Source organism: Prionailurus viverrinus, chromosome B1, assembly GCF_022837055.1.
Source record: "Prionailurus viverrinus isolate Anna chromosome B1, UM_Priviv_1.0, whole genome shotgun sequence".
In the NCBI taxonomy this organism is placed as follows: domain Eukaryota; kingdom Metazoa; phylum Chordata; class Mammalia; order Carnivora; family Felidae; genus Prionailurus; species Prionailurus viverrinus.
In genome coordinates, this window is record NC_062564.1 from 127241252 (window position 1) to 127266827 (window position 25576).

The following is a 25576-nucleotide window of genomic DNA, read 5'->3' on the forward strand; positions in this document are numbered from 1 at the left end:
AGCAAGGTTATTTTTTCTCATTGACTCCTTTATATGCATTAAAATATATACCTAATAGCTACTGATATTTAAATACGAATAACCTTTGACCAAATAGTCCCACTGAAATGAATTTCTCCCACCAAAAAAAAGGGGGGGGGGAGGGGCGAGGGGAGGAATGGTTGCATCAAAGTAAATCTGTAAGTCTAAGTTCACAAAAATTTCTCCTATTCAGTTTTAAGACCAAACTGATACTCTTCCAGACAAGTACATAAAATTTAGCCTGTGTATAGTATAGCCTTTAAATAGTCCCAGGAGAGACTCCAAGGAAAAACGGTTCCATAGCCAAATATGTTTGGTACCACATGTTATTCCCCTCTTTAAAATTTATAATATACACAATAATTTATGGAAGCCTGAGACGTTTCAAGGAAGAAAATGGTGTCTTCCAAATTTTACAGAAATAGAGAATATGTCTGTAATCATCAAACACAAGACTTATTTAAAACCCTCCATACCCACCTTCCCCATAAGCCTAAAGGTTCAGAGCCATCAGTCAGTCACCTTCTCCCCACTCCCCTTCACCTTCCTTCCCCTCAGCCTAATGTTATAATTCATAATAATCACAGGCAGCTTATTAAAATATAATTCTTGGTCCTTTCTGATGTTCTGATTTTGTCAGTAATTTTAGCAAGCAATCCACATGATTTCAAGGCAGCAGGTCAAATGTTGAAATGCTCAAAATGCCTGATATATTATAATCAATGAGATGATTAGCTATGCTATAACTAAAGCCAGAGTAACTTTAAAAAACAAAACAGTAAGTTCAGAAAATTTGCATTTCAAATGAGTATATAAAAAAATTATTTTTCTACCCAGGAAAAAAAGGGCAAAAGACATACTAAGAAAAAGCCAAACTAGATCTTGAAATAATACCCTCTAATATACTGCCCAGAATATTAAGGCCAAGAGTTTTACCCTATAATAAGAATTTTTAGCCTGTACTTTACTGAGAAATTTTAGGAAATCTTAGATTTTCTAAAACTGAACATACAATTTTTATGAATACATGAATACATGTCTTTTTATGGGGAAATAATCCAAAGCTTTCACCAATTTTTCATACTGTTCAATTATTCAATTTAAAAGCCTTTACATTTTTTAATTTATCTACTTGAAACAGTGGTAGTAGAAACTTGAGTTAATACCATGAATCAGATAACACAAAAACACATTCCTCAGTATTGTTCTCTCTGAGGTTAAAAAAAAAAAAAAATGCAAATTACCTTTGCAGAGTCATATTCAAAGAGCCTGTACAACCCTTAATCTTGTTCTGGGCTTCAAGATGAGTCATTCCATGTGCACTTATTCCATCAATGGTGAGAACCACATCGCCTATTCTTACATTTGCCTGGGATGCTTTGCCTCCATCTTTTAGCTGTAATGAATAGATTTCATTAGGAGTGTCACTCCTTAAAAAACAGAGAATAAATGCAGATGAAAATTATACTTTTGCTTATATCAAAAGAAAAGTAGATTTATATACTTTTAGACAAATTAATAAAAAGTTATCTTGATTAACAGGTAACAAATAACTTTCCTATTTTCTTAAATTCTTACTTGCTAAATTTTCTGAAAAAGGTTCCCTGATAATTTCTCCATTTCTTTATTGTGTAACAGTACCATGTGATTGTTATGAATGAAGAAGAGAAGTAGCCAAGCAAATGACATTTTAGCATCTGTAATGTGAACAGGGTATTTAAATTCTTTCAAAAATAATGTTTAGAACTCTTTAAACAGCTGTATTTTTGAGCACAAAGAGTAACACAGACAGCAGATTTAACCGAACAATCCTTCTTGTTGAGTCCAATTCATATCCAGTGTCTGGGGTACTGAATTCTTTTAGATCAGACCCAAATATCTTTTACACTACATATGCTTCCTGCTCCAGGCATTTAGTAGGAGGGGAAGGAAACCAGTTGTGTCTGAGACTATCAGACTTTTTTGTGTACCACAGTCTTTAATCCCCAGTTTTTCTTCCCTTCTCTATTAAATTTTCCATGTTCACATTACTCAGTTTGATCTCCTTCCAAGTTCATATATATTTCATTGTTCCAAAAAACCAAACAAATATTAAACTGCAGTAAAATGAAAGATGATGCAATTTTAATAACTACCTAGAAACATGGAACAAATACAAATCAAAAGTAACCATTCTAATTCAAATGGCAAGCTCAGAATTCATTAAGTACAAGTAGATCACACTGAATACTGGTTTGCTGGAAGACAGGTGAGACTTGGCACAAATAAAGAAAACAACCAATATTCTCTAGATACTTAAAACTAAAAGATTTTATACAGTTTCTATTTGGAATAATGAACAAATTCTGGAAATGTATAGTGGTGATGGTCGTACAACACTGTAACTGCACTTAATGCAAATAAATTGTACACTTAAAAATGGTTTACTGTTATTACCACAAGTTTTAAAAAACTAAAAAAAAACACAACTAAATATTTTAGAGAACATTTTGCTAAAATTACGTCTTTTTAAAAAACTATATACCTCAACAAACAAAACATGAATTGAGTGCTACAATTCACAATTTGGAAACAAAGAAATAAATACAATGGATATTTGTATGTTCAGTTAGGCTAGGTTTTGATTACTATCAGTTGTCAAACTCTTTCCTTAAAAATAATGATCAAGGCAGACCAATCTTAGTGCATGAGAACAAATGTCTGGATCTAAAATCAAGAAAACGGTAGTGAAAGTTAGATCCATCAAGGAAGGGCCCATGTCTGTGTTTCCTCAGGTGCCTGGCTGGCACACTACAGGCCTTCACAAAATGCATACTGAATGAATGGATGCCACAGATTTATTACTTAACACTGGCGATGGTTTGTTTACACTGTGAAATTAGGAAAAACTAAAATTTTACATAATTAGAAATTTATTTCATTTTAAAATACAACTATCAAGTGACCAAAATAGTTCTTGAAATTATTAAGAAAAAATACCTATGTGAGCAAAGATATATGAAATCTCACAGATACAAAGTATAAAAAAAGATTTTAAACCCTTCAAAGGGAATGTTCTCTATCACATACCCAGTATATCACGATTTTGTTTTCCTCTTGACACTAACAAAAGTAATCCTTTCACAGCTGCTGAGATATTTAAGGGTAAGAAAAATTTATACTATGTTGAACACTAAAGAAATAAAATTTCCAAAGTAACAAAACAGATCAAAATTTAACTCCTATCAAACTCATATATTATTTAAATTGTCAAATAAATTCCTTTTTGTCTACAGTTTTGGGGGGCCAGTAATATTAGTCATCTGGATTTTTGACATAAGCATCTTTTCTAAATCTCTAACCATGTTTATTATTCAATGCTCAGGTCTTCTCATCACACAATTTAAACTAAAGATCATGAAGAGCCTGAAATAATGCTGTATTTAGTGGGAAAGGCCCAGCACAGAGAAACAAATTTAAGTCTTATTAAAGACGACACCTTACTGAATACTCCTATGAGCTCCATTTATCCCCAAAACCACTTCCTCAGACCATCCATTCATTAGAAAGATAAATCTTTTTTTTCTTTCTTAATTGGGTAGAATATAGTACTATAATAAATTGTTAGCAGCTAAGGAAAAACTACAAGGTCACTCATTATTTGTATAGTTCATTTTTTGTTTTTCCAAGTCTGAATAGCTTGCATTTGTTTGAAACAGTAATAACATTCTGTCATCAGTAAATCTTGTACATATTATATGACAGCCATAAGTATATGTGTATTTCATAAATGTATAATGTGTAGGAAGGAAGCAGTAGTGGGAGGCTCCTGGGTCAAGCTCAGCATAAATCAAACTAATCATAAGCAAATGCTTCTCCTTTGATCCTGAGATGCATTTTTCATTACTGTTGCATAATTTTCCATAAACTTAATCGAGGCTGTATGCTTCTTTAAAAACAGTGCTTTGTGGCCTCACTTAAATTGCAAGCATACATGGCTGCACATGTTGGAACTACCTCTGGGCTTCTGTTTACTGACACAGAAATGAAGGTAAACTAGGACAACTATAAGCTCTTCAAGAGAATGGTATCCTTATTGAGCCTCCCCATTAACCTAGATAAGAAAGGCTCTAATATTGATCACCTACACTTGGTCTAAAACCCCTAGGGATGCATTTTAATCTTTATCTGCAATTAGGATGACGTTTTCTCTTGAGAAGGAAGTCCAGTCTTTAGTAAACAAATGGGGAGGGGGGGGGGGGGAGAGAGAGAGAGAGAGAGAGAGAGAGAGAGAGAGAGAGAGAGAGAGTGAGAGAGAGAGAGAGAGAGAGAGAGAGAGAGTGTGTGTGTGTGTGTGTGTGTGTGTGTGTGTGTGTGTGTGTAAGGGAAAAAGGCACCAGGAAATACCCAGAGATAAATTTTCTTCAGTCATTTTAGAAGAGTAGCTCTTCGGGGCGTCTGGGTGGCTCAGTCAGTTAATGTCTGACTATATAGATCAGGTCATGATCTCATGGTTCCTGAGTTTGAGCCCCACATCAGGCTCTAGGCCGTGGAGCCTGCTTTGGATTCTGTGTCTCCCTCTCCCTCTCTCTCTCTGCCCTTCCCCTGCTCGCTCGCTCTCTCTCTCTCTCTCTCTCTCTCTCTTTCTCTCTCTCTCAGAAAACAAATAAAACATTAAAAAAAAAAAAAAAAAGAGTAGCTCTTCTGTCCTGAGAAAGAAATGATCCAGAAAAAGTAATTAGGACTATTTACTGAGCACCAACAGTAAGTAAGCAACTTTAAGAGACCCTGTACATTTTTGCCATTATCAGGCAGTTTAGTCTATATTATAGATGGAAAATGAGAGCTTCAAAGGGATTAAATTACTTGCCTGTGTCCATACAGTAAGTAAGAAAACAGTACAGAGCAGAGGCTTTGAAGTGAGGCAAACATGAGGTCATATTCATGCTCTGCCATTTCTTGATTGTGTAACATGAATTTACTAGGCCTCTCTAAGCTTCATCTATCTCTCCTTGAAATGGGGACTACATTTTCACCTGCCTCACAGAGCTCTTGAGCAGATTAAATAAAACCCCAGCATAGCACATACCTCACAATGCAAAATAAATGCTCACTACTATTATTATTATTATTATTATTATTATATTATTATTATACTATGCCACCAATTCACATAGGCTGGACACCTGCTTCAAGGACCTACAGTGTAGAGAAGACAGCTTTGCAAACTGACCAGTCAGACCTTCTGGCTTCCCCATCCCTCCATCAATAAAGACCAAATATCCCTTCTTCACCCACTCTCTTCTTTCTGCTTCTCTAAGCCTAAAGTTTTCCTTTATTCAGCAACAGAACACGATATGCCATAGGATCAGAACCAGCTCACCATGTCCTTTCTCTGCTTACCACTATCCAATTCTGACTTTTCCAAATTCCATTCTCATAGGATGATGACCTCATATCTCTATTTCCCAGGTCAGTTAGGGGTTGCCACTATACCAAGAGGCCAAAGAATAAGAATTAAGAAGAAAACAGTGGTGAAGAAGCCTTGAAATGGGGGTCAAGAAAGGACAGGAAGGAAAGAAGACAAGAGAACACACTGCAAGAGGAACAAAGGAAGGTGCCGGTACAGAGGGTAGAACAGGGAACCAAGACTATGAAAGAAGAAAGGGTCACGAGGTATCCTAGGTTTGATCAACTAGATCCAGGCCTTGCCTCTGGGTGTGTTGTACACCCAAGTACACATGTGTAAAATAACATTTAAATTGAACATAACATCAAAATAATAACTAATCATAGAAGATTTTACACTTTGATTTGAATAACTAAAAAAACCTAAATGACTGTTAGTAATAACTATGATTTGGAGCCAATTAACTCACAGTAATACTAATGTGTCATTAAACATGTCGTTAACTTTATTGTAATCAAATAAAATTTATGACTAAACCTCCCCAAATTCTTAGCCTCCATGCAAATCTGTGGTTCCAGCAGCATTTCTTCCTAAAACATTTTAATAAAAGAGAAAAGTAGTACTGCATCTTTATAAAATTGCATTAAAAATAAACTAATATCTCAAGAGAACATGCCACTCAAACAAAAATCTCAAAACTGCACCAAGTAGAACATTTATCCACAAAGAAGTATGCTATTTGGGATTCATAAGGAGTTAGAGATACACCAGTTAGACTAACCCTTCACTGTAGTTCTTATCTCTTGAGAGCAAGCACATCACAGAAATAAAACAATCATAGAAAATTTGTAGCAAAAAACAAAATCAATGTAAACATTATAGACCTCTCATTTTCAAAAGTTAAAATCCAATATGGTAGGTATCATTTCAATAAACTTAACTGTCTAAGATTTCTCTTTAAAATGAGTATTTAATAGAGCTGCTATATTGCCCTAAGCTTCTTCATAAAGAGCAAAATGTTTAGCCATAGCAATAACTTCAACACTGTCTTAAAATTCTCTATTGAGAGAAATCCTTCCAAATCATAGGGAATTGATGCACACAAAACCTCTGCATGCTTTCCCTTGGAAATAAGCCAGCAGTTAAAAACCTCAGAAAACAGATGTCAGCAATAGAAATAACTTACTGAAATATATATGCCTAACTATATTACAGAAATCATTTTATAATATAGATAACACCATTTAATACTCAGATGTTTACTAAGAACAATTTATGCTGGTTCAGAAAATTACTTTGGTAATTATCCTATTATATTCTATGGGTAACAAGCAGGAGACAGGTACCTATATGATGAGCCACAACCAACATGCAAGTTTTCAACCTCTGCCTACTTTCAACAAATATGGAATGCTTGGAAATATATGACCCTAACACCATGGGTATGACAAGAATGCCCTCAGATTTATTAAATGTAAAAAAGGAATACATAAATATGACAGTTATAGAAAGAAACACTACCAGAAATTTCCCATGTCCAAAAACCATGGGAACTAAACCATGGGAAAATAAAAGATGTTATTTTTCTAACAGTGCTGTTACCAAAATTTGAATATACAAATAAAATTATATCAATCTAACCAACAGGATTTTCTTGAGGCAGAGGAAAGCACAGAGGAAAGCCTTATTTTGAAAAAACACTTAGGTAATGGGCAATTAAAGTGTATTTTCTAGTACCTACCGTAAGATAAAAAATTTGAATCTAGACATATAAGCCTCTGGTTCAAAGTCTGTAGGTGTTTATCTCCCACATATTTCCCAGAATACCATGGATGTGACTTTCTGCACTGCCACCCTCCTCCCACCCCTCCCCCACAAGAAACACATAAGAATGTATGAGCATTACACCAAACACAGAGAACTCACAGAACTTGTTTTCCTGCTGAACAATGAGTGCTACCCAATCGGCACCAAATATCACAAATAAACAGAAATGGTGGGAGTTTTTAGCCATTAAAGTGAGAAGTAAAGAATATTTGAGAAGTGCTGAATCTGCTTTTCAAACATATCCTTCAAGCCACTTTTTAAATCCCAACGTATTTCCTGTCACTCTAGTACTTAACTAATCCACCTTACAATACTATGCTCAGCGCTGAAAGCTGTGCTGTCTTGCATGATCTATCTATTGCTTCTATAGTGGTGGCACCTCAACCAGCCTGTATATGTTACTCAACTACAGAGAAAAAGATAATCTCTGACCTGGATGTCTAATGTGAACATGCCCCTTCACTATTTGAGGCTACTCTGGATTCATTTTAATACTCTCTTCTGTGAAATAAAATGATTTTGCTTTTTGTATGTTAGAATGACGAGATAAAACAATCACTGAGGTCTCTCTCTGAGTAAATTTGTGAACTCCTGCCTGACCCATGTGAGTGGTGGTTACTCTAACTATGGGCCTTATTTTCTGGCTTATGAGTCAAACTGTCATCAGTTTTACCCAAAAGTCTGAGAATACACCTTATATGGTAGCAATAAAGCAAATACCTTAAAGTGTGTGTCATTGTGCCTCACAAAACCAAAGGGAAATCAGAGGGTGATTATGCCTTCTCTTTCTTTATGTAGTCACTGAGCTACCTAGTTCAAACACAGGGCTTCTGTTAAGACTGTTTGCTGTAGTAGTCTAAATCTCTTTTCCATAATGAATCCTTCTTTATTAAAGTAACATCTTTATTCTTCTTGACCAGCATCCTAATAAAATAGAAACATGCCTTCTCTGTTTATTTTTTTATTTTTTAACATTTACTTATTTTTGAGAGACTGAGAGAGACAGAAAATGAGCAGGGGAGGGGGAGAGAAAGAGAGGGAGACACAGAATCCAAAGCAGGCTCCAGGTTCTGAGCTGTCAGCACAGAGCCCGACACGAGGCTCAAACTCACGAACTGCGAAACGATGACCTGAGCCAAAGTCAGATGCTCAACCAAATGAGCCACCCAGACGCCCCGAAACATGCCTTCATATACTGTAAATCACTATTAACACACCACATAACACTTTCATTTTATAGTTAATCCATATAGGTTTACATCCAGACTTAAGGTACACTGTACTTAATGTGTGAATATAATTCTACCAGAATGTGAAAAGCATGGTGGTTTATAAAAAAAGAATGCATATACAAACATCTCTAAATCAAACAAATTTGTTAATTACAGATATTTGTGTTTTTATGTAGTCCACTTTATAATGATAAGGAAAATGATAATAAATGTTGCAGATAACTATAAAATTTAAAAATGAATTGGTCAACTCTAGTTTACCTAAGAACAGATTAACACTGTAATACACACAGTTTCAACCCTCCCTCCTTATCAGGTTCTGGTCAAAGATGAGATAAATCCCCTGCAACTGTGTGCAAATTATGTGCAAGTATGCATGCATTTTCCATTGAGTCAGTCCATAGCTTTCCTCAAATTCTCAAAGGCATCTATGACCAAAAAAATGTTAAGAATGAATGATTTAATGAAACCTTAGAACAGTGTTTCTCAAAGTGTGGTTCCTAAACTACCAGTAGCAGCATAGTTTCATGACACAAGGAAAAAATTCACTAGTCCTTTGAAAATCACAATCTAAAGTTCTTTTTTAAAAAAAAGTTTATTTATTTTGAGACAGAGAGAGAGAGAGAAAGAGAGAGAGAGAGAGAGTGCGCATGAGAGCAGGACACAGGCACAGAGAGAGGGAGAGAGAGAATCCCAAGCAGGCTCCGTGTTGTCAACTCTCATAAACCATGAGATCATAACCTTAGTCGAAATCAGAGTCAGACGCTTAACTGATTGAGCCACCCAGGCGCCCCAAAAATGTTTCAAAACAAGAAATCCATTAGCATCAAGAAAATTTAAGAACTCAAAGCAGGGTTAATATTTATTTAATGTGGTACAAAATCATGACTTCACATGCTAATGGAAGGTAACTGTTAAAATCACTAACATTTAATAAGGGCCTATTCCAGTAAGACACTACATTTGATACTGAATTCAGAAAAACGACATAAAGAACTGATATCGTCCTCTCCCTTATCTACTATTTAACTTTCACATGTGTATGTAGCTCTCCATAAAGCAATGCTCCTCAAACTATCTACGGTGAAAGACACTGTGAGGAAAGTTTTTCCCCCGTCTGCCTTATACCAATTCTTCTGTAATCTTTAATAAAGACAAATTACTGGAAAACAAAATTTAAAGAATATACAAAATATAAGATCAAATTTCTTATCATCAGATTCAACAGACATAAAATTACTCTGTCAAACTACAAAAGTTTCTAGATACCTATTCATTTCTGTCCTTATTTCATCTCAAACTCTAACCAACAGTTTGCTGGGCTGCAGACCAGAAGGATGTTTCTTCTAAGCAATGACTATGCCTTTTATGTCTCTATAGGTCTACTGTACATGGACTTAAAATTAAGACAGACTAGGGGAAACTGGGTCACTCAGTTAGTTAAGCGTACGGCTCTTGGTTTCAGCTCAGGTCATGATCTCACTGTACATGGGTTCAAGCCCCATACTGTCAGCATGGAAAGCACTTGGGATTCTCTCTCCTCTTTCTCTCTCTGTCCCTCCCCCTCTCGCAGGGCATGCGTGCATGTGCATGCGTGTGTGCTCTCTCTCTCTCAAAATTAATTAAAAAAAAACACACAATAAACATTTAATGAATTACCAAAACAGGCTATTGTTTAGTAAGTTAACTGATTTCCAATTTCCTTTGTTCTTATGTTTAACATAAAGTGATGAAAGTATTATACATTTATTATGGCATACTTAACTGATATTTTCTTCAGGAACTGTTTTTAAAAAGATATGCACATTTAATTTTTTGATCTATGATACTAAAATGCCAGCAAGAATATTTGCAACCATTTATAATTCTACAAACTGTGCATGAAAAGTGCTATCCCACACTCTTACAACTCTTAGTATTACAAAAAAAACTTGAGGGTAATTCTAACTCTAACACTAACAAATCCTATGACCTTGGGCAAATCATTCACATGTCTGGCCTCATTCTGCCCAGCTCTATGAGAGCTGGACCAAATGTTCTAGGGTCCCTTTTAACTCTAAACCATAATAAATATTTATACAGACTACCATCTCTCATTGTCTAAAAAGTCATTATAATTAGTATCCATTACTCACTCTGGCATTAAAATAACTTTTGTACTCTTCACTAATAACTTTATATATATTATTTTTATTTCTCTATTATAAAACATTAAAATGACAAACATGACTACTTTTCAAAAACTTAAAACTTAAAACTTAATCTGGCATTTAATGCTGAATTATGCATTCATTTGTTCATATACATTCACTAAATGATTACATATGGACCAGATGCTAATGACTAGAAGAATGAATTATTAGGCTAATGGGGAAAGCAAATATTCATTTATTCCATCATTTAAGAAATACTTGTCAAGTGTCTATTATGTGCCCAGTTGTTCTAGGCATAGTGATACAACAACGAACAGAATGAGGTCCTTGCCTTCATGGAGCTTAAATTCAGCCAGGGAGAAAGAGACAATCAACAAATAAACATGAAGATAAATAAAATATCAAAAGTAAGTATTAAAGAAGAAAAATAAAGAAGAGAAAGAGGACAAAAAGCATCAAGAGACGCTCTTTTATGGTAAAGTAGTCAGAGGAGACTTCCTGGGGTGGTGACATCTGAACAGAAACCAGAATGAAGAGAAAGCGCCATGAATAGATCTAGAGGGAATGCACTCTAGGCAGCAAGACAAGTAAAAGTAAAGGATACTCTGGGACACTAGAGAGTAATAAATGTATAAAAGTTATCAACATAAATACTGGAATGACTAATATACCGAAATGACATGAAAAAGGTTTGTCAGGGATATTGACAATTGTCTTGAATGTTAAAATAGAAGTTGGAATTTGCAGAAATAAAATGGGAGCGGTGTTATGTGTTCTGGGCAAAAATAAAAAGCATGTGAAACACATGATGATATAAAAAGTACTACCATTTCCAAGGTATGGCAAGTAGTTAAGGATGTCTACATTCTAGGGAGAAAGTGACACGGAAACTAAGAGCCCAGGCTGGCTAGGCTGCCAAAAGCCATACAATAATGGGCACAGTATACGACAGTAAATAACTTATGAAGAATGTGAATTTACCTCTTGCAGGGGTTTTTTTTTTTTTTTTTGGTGGTTTTTTTTTTTGGTTTTATTTTGTTTTTGAGAGAGAAAGACAGAGTGGGTGGTTGGGAGGATGGGGCAGAGGGAGAGAAACAGAGAGAATCTTAAGAGAAACAGAGAAACAGAGAGGCACAGAGCCTGACATGGGGCTCGATTCCACGACTGTGAGACCATGACCTGAGCAGAAATCAACAGTCAGATGCTCTACCAACTCCACTACCCAGGCACCAAGAATCTAAATTTACAAGCTGCTTCCACATCAACTAGTGTGGTCTCCTTAAAAATGCCATTGCTAGGGGCGCCTGGGTGGCTCAGTCTGTTAAACGTCCGACTTCAACTCAGGTCACGATCTCGCAGTCCACAAGTTCGAGCCCCGCATCGGGCTCTGGGCTGATGACGGCTCAGAGCCTGGAGCCTGCTTCCGATTCTGTGTCTCCCTCTCTCTCTGCCCCTTCCCCGTTCATGCTCTGTCTCTCTCTCTGTCTCAAAAATAAATAAACGTTAAAAAAAAAAAATTTTTTAAAATGCCATTGCTCAGAAAGGACTGCTTACAGATGCAACTATCACTCCCAGATGCCATACTGTTTCTAAGAAATCCACGCTTGTCAACTCCTTGTTCCTTTCAGTGCTTCTTGATTGTGCACTTGTCCCTCATCCTGTGAAGATGGGCACGTCTTCATTCCATTCCTGTCTCAGGAAGTGTGGTCTCAGCTTCCTTTGTTTATCTGTAGCCCTCCAGAACCAAGACCCGTCAACACTTAGATGAAAGGAGTTAATGTTTCCTTTTATGGGACTATTTTATTCATTCTGCTTACAATTTGTTGAGAAAAAAATCCTAAGGATATTTTTCCTTCCAGTTCTTTTTGTATAGGTCAGAACTACCACCAGTACTCCCTAGTAGGTCTCCTGTGCCTTCTCTTGCGGTTCCATGTTTATTTTTCTAACCCAATAAACTTGCCTGCACAGTTGGCTTTTATCAAGATAGCACTAAATGTTGGTAGATCACTTCTAGCACTCTGGTCTCTAGTCACAAAACATTGATTTACTTTAAATGTTTCACCTCCTCCATAGAAAGCAAACACACAACCACAAAGAACAGCTAGAAATGGAAAGGAAATGTTCTTAGGTCAATGCCACTATTTTTTTTTTTTTCCTTTTTTTAAACTAAGAGTAAAACAGACTGGAGCAACACTGAATGACTCTTGTTCTGGTGCAGTTGGTGCACCATATGTTTCTGAGCTTTGGGTGACACTGGATTTGGCAAGGGACAGGCTGCTGATAGCAGTTAAGGAAAGTTCATTAAGCAATGTCACTGCTCACAGTTGTGTAAAGTCTACTCGGGGGTGGGAGTGAGGGAATGGAGGGGGTAAGATTTTGGTTTGCCTGATAGAATATGCCTGAAGCATACTGTCTGCTGTTTCATCTTCACCCTGTTTCCCACTTTAATAAATCAAACCACCTCTTTCCTCAGAGTAAGGGCCCAGGGACCACATTAAAGCCATGTTGTTAAAGAAAACAAGAATTTATTAACAGAAGTTACACGTAAATCTAGTAGGATCTATGTGATGCTTTTTTTGTATGCATCACTACCAAATGTTGGTCATTATTGAATGAGAGATTAATGTACTTAAAAGTCTTTGGGTATGTTAGAGTAGTTGACATGGGTTCCATTCCTTCAGCAAACCGTTAATGAGTACATAAAATACACCAGTGCATAAGGAACGCTGTGTGTGTGTGTGTGTGTGTGTGTGTGTGTGTGTGTGTGTGGTAGGGTAGGAAAAGGGAGGTAACACACAGTTATACTTTTTAATTGTTAAAAGTATGTTAAATTAACAGATAACATTTACAACACTAACTACCGTCTCTTTACAAAATCTTCCATTTCTATATGTAAAATGACAAAAGATCAGATAACAACAAATGTTGTATTTGCTCTTCTATCTCACAGGTTAACATTTTGCCTTTTACCATCACTTCCATACACACAACATCTATTCAAAGGTTAAACATTAGGAATACATTTCCAGGAAAATCTATCAACCACCTGGCTAGCTTAGTTATTATTCTGTGCTCGCAATCATTATAAGCCATTTCTTCAACTTCCAAGCAATATTAGAATATCATTTCAGTTAGAAAACTTTTATTCCAGGAACAAAAGCCTCTAACTAGTCCATGAGTTCTCCAGCTACTCTGTTCAACACAAACATAACCTAGAGACCAACATGCTCAGATGTAATATCTATAGGTCAGAAACACTGAGGTAAGAAACATATTCCTTGCAACAGATTCTTTAATCACAGGCACACTCCATGGACTAAACATTGTTCTGGCACAAAACCAATGAAATAGAAACATACATTTTTACTGAGAATTCTCTGAAGAGTTATAGCAAGTTTCAGGTGTAAAGATTTTTTTCAAATAAATGTTATTTTTGTTTTGTTGCATTTTATTTTGTTTGGGTAGAGGAAGAAGGGACACTAGGCATTTTGCTCTCCCTAAGTGATATGCAAACCAAAAACTCCTTGAAGCAATGCAAAAAATAAAAAACAAAAAACTGGCAGATATTACCCACCTTTAATTAAAATGGATTTTTTAGTATATTTATTCTCTTCACTCCCAAATCTAGAACTATATTTCATGAGGGGTGCCTGGGTGGCTCCGTCGGTTGAGCATCCTACTTGAGCTCAGGTCATGATCTCACGATTCATGAGTTCAAGCCCGCATCGGGCTCTGTGCTGACAACTCAGAGCCTGGAACCTGCTTTGGATTCTGTGTCTCCCTTTCTCTCTGCCGCCTCCCCCCCCCCCCCCCCGCCTGCTCATGCTCTGTTTCTGCCTCTCTCTCAAAAAATAAACATTAAAACAATTTTTAAGTAAATAAATAAACCATATTTCATGAAATCTCCTTTCTTAATTTTCACTTGATAATTACTACACAATCATAAAAAACCATTAACACAAGCTCTATTTTTTGAAATTGATTCAATATTTGTTTGAAGCAACATTTTTTTTTGTAATTTAAATTTTAGTTAACATACTGTGCAGTATTGGTTTCAGGAGCAGACTTCAGTGATTCATCACTTACATACAACACCCAGTGCTCATCACAGCAACTTCCCTCCTTGGTAACCCATCACCCATCTAGCCCATCTTCCATCCCCCTACCCCCATCAACCCTCAGTCTGCCCTCTAGCATTAAGAGTCTCTTGTGGTTTGTTTCCTTCTCTCCTCTTTCCCCTTCCCCACTCCCCTTCCTATTTGTTCATCTGGCACCTTTTTACAGACTTAGGAGGTGTGTATATCAATTTTTAAATGCAAAAAAACAGGGTATAAAAGAGAGGACTACGCTGGGCTGTGGAAAAAGGATTTAAAAGCTCTTTATTAACTTGAAGATACATAAAATATACAGTGATAAATCTACAACCCAGTATTTAGATTCAGAAGCAAAAAAAAAAAAAAAAAGAGAAATTCAAATTGAATAAAATCTTTCGGCTTGACAAGGAGCCCACAAAAACAAAATCAGAGTAGTGCGCCTAGCTGGCTCAGTCAGAGGAACATGCAACTTTTGATGTCAGGCTCATGAGCTCAAGCTCTACGTTGGGTGTAGAGATTACTTAAATAAACAAAACTTAAAAACTAAATTAAAAAGTTAAACTGGGGCGCCTGGGTGGCTCAGTCAGTTAAGTGTCTGACTTCGGCTCAGGTCACGATCTTGCAGTTCATGAGTTCGAGTCCTATGTTGAGTCCTATGCTGACAGCTCAGAGCCTGGAGCCTGCTTCAGATTCTGTGTCTCGCTCTCTCTCTGCCCCTCCCCTGCTCACACTCTGTCTCTCTCTCTCTCTCTCTCTCTCTCTCTCAAAAATAAATAAAAACATTTTAAAAACGTAATTAAATTAAAAAAATAAAACCAAGGAGATTTTAGAAGGCCATGTCATCCTTATAAGTCAATAGTGTGACAGTCTGTTGGGTTTTTTAATTATCTTTGTTTAATAAATGTTTATTCATTTTGGGGAGAGAAAGCATGAGGGGGGAAGGGTCTGAGAGAGGGAGGACAGAGAATCTGAAGTGGGCTCTACGCCAGTGAGCCCAATGCAGTGCTTGAACCCACAACAGTTAGATCATGTCCTTAGCCAAATTCAAATGCTCAACCGACTGAGCCACCCAGGCACCCCCTTAAATTATTTTTAAATAGCACTATAGTCTTAGGCTGCACTTAAAACAAAGCAAAACAAACAAACAAAAAAAGCACTATTCACATTAGGAAAAGTGTTCTGCTGTATTCTATATGTTTAGGTCATATCAGGAATATTATGTGTAATTCAGTACCAGAAAATCAACCACAATTAGAACAGTGAAAGACCCAAAAGGTCTATCATACAAGGAATTACTAATTAAAAATAGATGGTGTTGAAAAGACAGTATATAATTACTGTGTTTTACAAAGCAGTGATTCCCACACTTGGCTGATCAAAATCTTGCGGGGAACTTTTTATGTAAGTACAGACTATGGAGACTCATTACAAGAGATTCTGATTTAGAAAGCTTAGTGAGGACCCAGGAATCTAATAATCCTCTGAGCAGGAACTAGGGCCCTTGGGTACAAGTTCAAGAAAGAAAGATTTCTTTTCTCAGAACAGTTAAGAACTTGAAAACATTCAGAACATTCCAGAAACAAAATGTTTTCCTTGCAAAGTAATGAGATTCCTATTTCTGGGTATGTCTAAGCAGAAGGCAGGCAGTCATGTGCCATGGGCACTATATAGGATATATGAATCTGAAAATGAAAAAGAGTATTCAATAAATTATTGGTGAGTAAACAATCAGACACAAGAATATCATTCATTACACAATTTTAGTTACACATAGTAAATGGTCTTTCTCCATGAAAATAATACCATGAAGTTCTGATTTTCATTACATATCATAGTTAGTTCAATCAGACTACAAATATTTTTGCTTTACTTAGGTAAATGCCATAAAATGAAATACGAGTTTCAATCTAGCTAGAGTTCGGAGAACCTAGATTTTTATTATTTTATCATTAATAAATAATAAACACCCTAAACTTTCTGTTAAACTGTGATGATACTGGTAAATGGAAGAAATAAGACAGAAGGAGGACTCTTAGGCCAGATAGAATTCTTATTCAGGATACTGTAAATCACCTCCACATAGGATATTTAAATTTTCCCATAAAAATGTAACAGTAATCACTCCAAACAGGAATAAAAAGATACTGTGTGAGCTAACTAAACACAGTCAATTTCCCTATCATTCTGCATTTACTATATAAAACTTTCAGGTTAAATAATTTAATGTTATATCAAGTTATCACAACCTGCTGTTTAATAGTAACAGAAACAAGCAAAATAGAGTGAGAATATAAAAGTGTAGAATTCCAAGTGATCCGGAGTTAGTGCTCAAATGACTTCTCTTGAGTGTTTGAAAGATAAAAAGCCAGTCTCAGGTATCAAAGGTGGTACACATAATCAGATGTTTGGGCCTTTTGAAACAGGACTACATCGAACATTGGGTGGTTTAACTGGTAACCAAAGAATTCCTTCTGGTGGCCAAGTGACAGATACAAACAGCTAGGAGGAAAAAGCCGGCATAACTCTAAAATAAATTCACATATTACCTGGACAATGTTAGAGCTATTCTTGTACCAATGTGAAGGTGCAGCATCAAAAAACAGCTTCCTCCTAAGTGATGATAAGCTATTATAAAACTGTTATTTTGGGAGAGGTGGGCGAAAAATACCCATATTACTCAATTTAAACTTCCACTGGCTTAAGAGAGGTTAAGGAATCTTTTGCAATAAGGAATTTTTGTAGTAATAATTTAAATACAGAATTAACACGGAAGAAAGTTATTTGCAAAACTAATTACGTCCATCGCTGAACTCATCTGTCCTGAGCTCCTACAAGCTGTTTAAGGGAAAAAAGTGGCGGGGTGGGGAAGCAGTTTGGACTATATAATCCAAGGTGTCTTGCCACTATAGCATTAATCTTTCCATGCCCCTTTTGTGACTAATGGTTCCATGGAGATATGGGAAATCATTTAAGAAACATGCAACATCTACCATTTCCAATCAGTCATTATTACAAACTTGTTTGCTGATTTAAAAAACAACAACACTTTCAAAATGGCAAACTAGAAAGGAAGAAACCTCATCATGTGTCCATCCTATGAAATATCTGGTTAGTACCTACACCAGTGGCAACATCCATAAATATCTATTTCAGCCCACTACCTGGTGCAGGCTTGATGCTAATAGTAAAGAGGAAGAAAGGACAAATAACATTGGAGAGTTAGAGGTTTTACATGTATTAACTCATTTAACCTCACGAAATGCTGCAGGGTAAGTACTAGCATTGCTAATTTATCAGTGAGGAAAGTAAGGCACAGGCCACTTCAGCTACTAGTCTAAGGTCACAAAGCTAGGAGGTCACAGCACTGAGACTGGAACACAGGTAGTGTGATTCCAAAGTCCATCTTGTGACCACCAGCTGAGCTGCCCTCCCACCGCACATCTCTGCCACTCTCCCTCCAGAGATAATACATTTCACTCTCCAGCCAAATGCACATGTTTTATTCTTGAACAGTTTACTCCCTAAATTTCATCTATCTTTCCTCCTACTTAGATAAACAAGGCTGGCTAAAGCAGGAAGGAAATCACTCGCCTTGAAAACTTAACTCTAAATTGCCTCCCTAATTAACTCTCACTAAGCCTCATCCACCGTCCAGAAGAAACACACATATCCAAGTATCACATGAATTAAAAAAAAAAAAATCCTCAAACTTTCTAACCATCCAGACCAAAAAGAAAAAGAGAAAGAAAGCAGAGGGAGAAGAGGGAGGAGGAAAGAGAAAAAGGGAAAAGGAATTGAAGGAAGGAAGGGAAAGTGGCACAGGACAGAACCCCCTCACATCTCCTTTCTTCATTTTAAAATCCCTGCAGTTCTCCTACTGAATTAGTTTTATCCAAAATCCAACTCCTAGGCTCCTCTGGGGAGAAAAGAGGTCACCTTCTGCAGTTTCTACCTTCCAAGATCAGACATTTTACCCTCTTTCCTCCCAACATTTTTACTTTGGTGGGAGGATCTTCCCTGGCACATCCCTGATGAATGAGGTATGGAAGCCCCTCTCTGGGGAGACTAGTGAGAGAAGAAAAAGACCAGTTCAAATAGGACTGATCAATGAAATAACCAAGAGCACAGCTGCTCAAAGGGTCTGTGAAGACCTGCTCTTTAAATCTCCAATCTGTTTCAGGGTAACACTTTTAACAAAAATACATCAAAAAAATTATCAGAAAATTAATTCTAAAACTATATAAAATATAAGCAACAATTTTTTTAATATTTATTTATGAGAGAGAGAGAGAGAGAGAGAGAGAGAGAGAGAGAGAGAGAAAGAAGGGGAGAGGCAGAGAGACAGGGGGGACAGAGGATCTGAAGCAGGCTCCATGCTGTCAGCGCAGAGCCTGATGCAGGGCTTCAACTCACAAACAGTGAGATCATGACCTGGGCCTAAGTCGGACGATCAACCTACTGAGCTACCCAGGCGCCCCAAGCCAACAATTTTTATTATTACATTCAACAGACTGGAAATTACTGGGTCGAACTGATGTTAAGAACCTCTAAACACTTTCCATTTCTAACTTACGCTATCACAAACTGACGGCTCTATGGACAACACTTTGAATAACGCTGTTATTAGAACATCAAACACCACTTTCTGTGTCCTAAATATCATACTTGAAAGAGCTACAAAAACTTTTAGAAATTTAGAAAAAATATTTTTTTTCTAAGTGTCAACAGGGATTACCAGAAGGGATAGGACAAAGTGATTACGGACGACTTTTAAAATTTCCTTCTTATACTCTGTATTTTAAAAATTAGTAGAATGGGGGGCACCTGCGTGGCTCAGTCGGTTAAGTGTCTGACTTTGGCTCAGATCATGATCTCACAGTTCGTGAGTTCAAGCCCTGAATCGGGCTCTGTGCTGACAGCTCAGAGCCTGGAGCTTGCTTCAGATCCTGTCTCCCTCTCTCTCTGCCCCTGCCCTGCTCACACTCTGTCTCTGTCTCTCAAAAAGTGAATAAATGTTATTTTTTTTAATTAGTAGGATGAATTTAAAAAATATTTATCATTTCAATTGCTGTAACTTATGATATATAAATGCATGAATACTCAAAAACACCTTTTCTGCCTTTTTTTTACACTTTCTTATATTCTCCTTCCTTTCTTTACAAAGCTTTCAATTCCCCAGTGTAAAAAATAAAAAATGTATGCACAACTAATGTAAAATTTCCTGAGGATGGATATTATGGGTATTGATCCCCTAGTCTGGAAGATATATCAAAATGCTTACTGTGTTTACACATGTCCCTTTGGCTAAAAATTGATGTCAGAATTCAAGGATGTTAATAAAATTCACAACTTTTCTAATACTATTAGAAGGTTTAGATGCTCTGAAAGAAGCTGCTTTTGCTGTTAGGCACAGTGACTTTTTCAGAAAAAAAATTTAACTTTGAGTTATTTAGGTATGAAGAGTCACCACTGTCAAAGTAATAATCATTTTTTAAAAATCCCCTGCCACGTACAAAGCTTTTAAATTAAAAGAGTTTGCCCCACAAAGAAAATACATACAGTTATGAAAAGCATATAAACATTATTTTTCACCTATCAAAGAACTAAACTATAAATGTGATAACTGCTGCTGCCAGAGTGTGGGGAAATAGGCGCTTTCATACATTACTGGTGGGCAATCTGGCAATGTATATTAAAATTACAAATGTGTCTCACTGTATTCAATGGAATACTACTTGGCAATGAGAATGAATGAAATCCTGCCATTTGCAGCAGTGGATGAACTGGAGGGTATTATGCCGAGTGAAATTAAGTCAGGCAGAGAAAGACAGATACCGTATGTTTTCACTCATAGGTGGATCTTGAGAAACTTAACAGAAGACCATGGGGGAGAGGAAGGGGGAAAAAAAAAGTTAGAGGGAAGGAGGCAAACCATAAGAGACTCTTAAATACTGAGAACAAACTGAGGGTTGATGGGGGTGGGGGAGGGGGAAAGTGGGTGATGGGCATTGAGGAAGGCACCTGTTGGGATGAGCACTGGGTGTTGTATGGAAACCAATCTGACAAATTATATATTTTTTTTTTTTAATTTTTTTTTTCAACATTTATTTATTTTTGGGACAGAGAGAGACAGAGCATGAACGGGGGTGGGGCAGAGAGAGAAGGAGACACAGAATCGGAAACAGGCTCCAGGCTCCAAGCCATCAGCCCAGAGCCCGACGCGGGGCTCGAACTCACGGACCGCGAGATCGTGACCTGGCTGAAGTCGGACGCTTAACCGACTGCGCCACCCAGGCACCCCGACAAATTATATTTTTTAAAAAATTACAAATGTATATATGTTTTTTGATGCAGCAAGTCCACCTGTGGAAATTGTCCTACAAGTATCTTCACACATGAGTAAAATCATGTACAAGCGGTTCTGGTGCAGTATAACATGTGCTCCAAAAAAACTCTCTGCTATGCAAAATCATGCCATAAGAACCTCATGGAAAAAAAAAATATGGTTTATGGAGAAAATATGGCTTAAGGGAGAAACAGGATTAAGGGCACAGCACTCTAGGATTTTACCTTGAAAGAGATCAGAAGTTTGCTAGAAATGGGCTATAGTCCTATGAGTTGGTTATTGAGACATGAGAGAAAGGGTTATCTGAAATCGAAAATTAAGTTATAACACCAGATGTGGATGGAGGTAGCTCATAACACATTCAATGAATTAAGGAAATGTTTACAGTATGTGTGTTTTGCATATTCCTAAGCAGCTCACTTCAGCTGGGTCCTGTTTTCTATGTTCTCCTGGTTTTTCTCCCAGACTAAATCACACATAAGCAAATGCAGAATTCACATTATGTTCAAATTGTTCCCTGACATTATCAACAGTGTTGGAACAAATTCATGTATTCAGAACAAACATAATAACAGAACTGACTGTATGTAGCACTGTTGGTAAAAGTAAGTTATGACAGATCTAAACAGTGAAATTCTCTGTAATTATAAAACAAACAAACAAAAACCCAGGAATTATCTGTCAATTATACCTCAATAAAGCTGAAAACAATAAACAAGCTTCTAAGTAATGCCAAGGCAAGATCTATGGATAAGCACAGATTAAGTTACCAAAAACAAGCAAGGCAGAGAAGAGTAGGCACAAAATGCTGCGATTTGTATGGGAAAAGGGGAAAAATAAACACAAATTCACAGCTGTCTCTCTACATGCATAAAAAGGATACTCAAATAATTATTAACCATGGTCACTGATACAGAGGCTGGGCACATAGAAGACACAGGTAAAAGGTTACTCATTTGAAACTGAACACACAGCATACCAAGTAACATAGAGATTACTTACTCTACATGTTTGTTACAGTTTCTTACCTGAACCTTAGGACTTGAAATGTATGACTTATTCACTAGATAAATAAAATAAATGAATTAAAGTTTAAGTTTACTCTCAAGAAAGGGAAAGATAAAATATACTTTTTTTCTTCCATTTTATATTTCAACTCCTATAACTGAATAAAGAGCTGTGGTCATACCAGGAAAAAAAGAGATTTACATGCCTCCTGACCATAATAAATGTCTTCTACAGAGAAAGACTCACTTTTTCCAGAAATATCTATTAACACGAGGGATATCTTGGCAAAATTTGACTTAGTCAATCTTATTTCAAATTATTTTTAAAGTGTTTGAGCTCTCATTCATATGAGCAGAGAACTCCTTTTATCTACTAAAAGTAGGAAACAATGCCCAGCCCTAAAGAATTCCATAAAATAGGGGCCCCTGGGTGGCTCAGTCAATTAAATGTCCAACTTTGACTCAGGTCATGATCTCACGGTTCATGAGTTCAAGCCCCACATTGGGCTCTGTGCTGACAACTCAGAGCCTGGAGCCTGCTTTGGATTCTGTATTTCCCTCTCTCTGCTCTTTCCCTGCTCCCTCCCTCCTTCCCTCCCCCCCCCCCCCCCCGTCAAAATTAAATAAACATTTAAAATTTTTTCAAAAAAAGAATTCCATAAAATAATTTGCAATGAAAACCTATGGGCTCAAATAAAATCAGAAATGAAAAAGGAGACATTACAACTGATACCACAGAAATAACAAAGGATCATAAGAGACTACTAAGAACAATTACATGCCAACAAGTTTAACAAACAAGAAGAAATGGATAAATTCCTAAAAAGCATACAACCTACCAAGAGTGAATCATGATGAAACAAAATCTGAACAGACCAATTACTAGTAAGGAGACTGAATCAATAATCAAAAACACCCAACTAACAAATTTCCAAAACCAGACAGCTTCACTGGTAAAAATCTACCAAACATTCAAGAAAAAATTGATACCAATTTTTCTCAAACTATTCCAAAAACAGAAGAGGAGGGAGCGCTCCCAAACTTATTTCATGAGACCAGCATTACCTGGATACCCAAACCAGACAAGGATGCCACAAGAAAACACACAGTGTGTAAAAATCCTCAACAAAATATTAGTAAATCAAAATCAATACATTAAAAGGATCATACACCATGATCAAGTAAGAATTTATTCCAGGGATGCAAGGATGGTTCAACATATATAAATCAATGTGATATACTACATTAACAAAATGAAGAATAAAAATCATATGATCATCACAATAGATGCAGAACAGACATTTGACAAAAATGAACATCCATTTATGATAACTCTCAACAAAGTGAGTATAGAGGGAACATACCTCAACATAATAAAAGCCATCTACAACCAGCCTACAGCTAACAGTGTACTCAAAGGTAAAAAGCTGAAAACCTTTCCTCTAAAATGAGAAACAATGTAAGGATGCCCATTCTCACCACTTTTATTCAAAAGAGTATTGGAAGTCCTAGCCAAAGCAATTAGGCAAGAAAAAATAAATAAATAAAAGGTATCCAAATTGGGAAGAAAAAAATAAAACTATCACTATTTAGGGATGCCTGGGTGGCTCAGCCAGTTGAACATCAGACTCCTGATTTTAGCTCAGGTCATGAGTTCACAGTGGGCTCTGTGCTGACAGTGTGGAGCCTGCTGGGTGTTTTCTCTTTCCTTCTCTCTGTGCCCCAGCCCCACTCACATGCATGCACATACTCATATTCTATCTATCTCAAAGTTAAATAAATATTCTAAAAACCTGTCACTACTGGCAGATCACATGATTTATATATAGAAAACACGAAAGGTATCATCAAAAAAGTCTTAGAACTAGTAAAAGAATTCTGTAAAGTTGCAGGATACAAAATCAATGCACAAATATCTGATGTATTTCTATACACAAATAGTGAACCACAGAGAGAAGAAAACAATCCTTTACAATTACTCACAAAGAATAAAATACCTAGGAATAAATTTAACCAAGTATTGGTAAAGACCTGTATATTGAAAATGACAAGACACTGATTAAAGAAATTGAAAAACAAATAAATTGAAAAACAAATAAATACAGGTAACAATTTAATGCAGTCCCTATCAAAATTTTAAGGACAGTTTTTAAAGAAATAATCCTGGGGCGCCTGGGTGGCGCAGTCAGTTAAGGGTCCGACTTCAGCCAGGTCACGATCTCGCAGTCCGTGAGTTCGAGCCCCGCGTCAGGCTCTGGGCTGATGGCTCGGAGCCTGGAGCCTGTTTCCGATTCTGTGTCTCCCTCTCTCTCTGCCCCTCCCCCGTTCATGCTCTGTCTCTCTCTGTCTCAAAAATAAATAAAAAACGTTGAAAAAAAAATTAAAAAAAAAAAAAAGAAAGAATCCTAAAACAACTAATCCTAAAATTTGTATGGAACCACAAAAAAACCCAAATAACCAAAGCAATCTTGAGACAGAAGAACAAACTGGAGGCATCACATGCTCTGATTTCAAACTCTATTACACAGCTACAGTAATTTAAACAGTATGGTTACCAGCATTAAGAACAGACACACAAATCAAGAGAACAGAGTCCAGAAATAAACCCACACATATATGGTCAATTAATTTATGACAAAGGAGCCAAGAATATACAATGGGGAGAAGACAGTCTCTTCAATAAACAGTATTGAGAAAACTGGACAGCCATATACAAAATAATAAAACTTGACCACTATCTTATAGCACACACAAAAATTAACTCAAAATTAATTAAGGACTTGAATATAAGACTTGAAACCACAAAACTCCTATATAAAAACATAGGCACTAAGCTCCTTGATATAAGCCTTGGTGATAACTTTGTTTTAAAATATAACACTAAGAGTACCTGGGTGACTCAATAGTTAAGCATCTGACTTCGGCTCAGGTCACAATCTTGTATAGTTCCTTGAGTTCGGGCCCCACGTTGGACTCTGCTGACAGCGCGGAGCCTCCTTTGGATTCTGTGTCTCCTTCTCTCTGCCCCTCCCCCGCTTGCATTAAACAAAGACAAAAACAAAAACCTAACACCAAAAGCAAAATCAACAGAAGCAAAGGTAAACAACTGGGACTACATCATACCAAAGAGCTTCTGCACAACAAAGTAGACCATCAACAAAATGAAAAAGTAGCCTACTAAATGGGAGAAAATATTTGCAAATCATGTATATGATAAGGTGCTAATAAAAAAAAAACTCTCATATAACTGAATAGCAAAAAAAAAAAAAAAAAAGCAATTAAAATCATGGCAGATGATCTGAATAGACATTTTACCAAAGAATACATACAGATGGCCAGTAGTTGAAGGAAAAGATGTTCAACATGATGAATCATAGGGAAATACAAATCAAAACTACAATGAGAGATCATCTCACATGTGTTAGAATGCCTATTATCAAAAAGACAAGAAGTTTAGTGTTGGCAAGGATGTGAAGAAAAAGGAAACTTCGTGTACTGTTAACGGGA

General features: G+C 36.6%; 1 protein-coding gene across 8 annotated transcripts in view; it reads right to left on the bottom strand.

Annotated features, from left to right (window-relative positions):
• The window catches only part of PDLIM5 (PDZ and LIM domain 5), a 228994-nt gene that overhangs the window by 153418 nt on the left and 50000 nt on the right, over nucleotides 1–25576 (bottom strand). For all 8 annotated transcript variants that reach the window (XM_047855535.1, XM_047855534.1, XM_047855532.1 and 5 more), the window contains exon 3: nucleotides 1266–1417. In XM_047855535.1, coding sequence (XP_047711491.1) covers nucleotides 1266–1417 — 152 coding nt within the window. The remainder of the gene's footprint in view (nucleotides 1–1265; nucleotides 1418–25576) is intronic.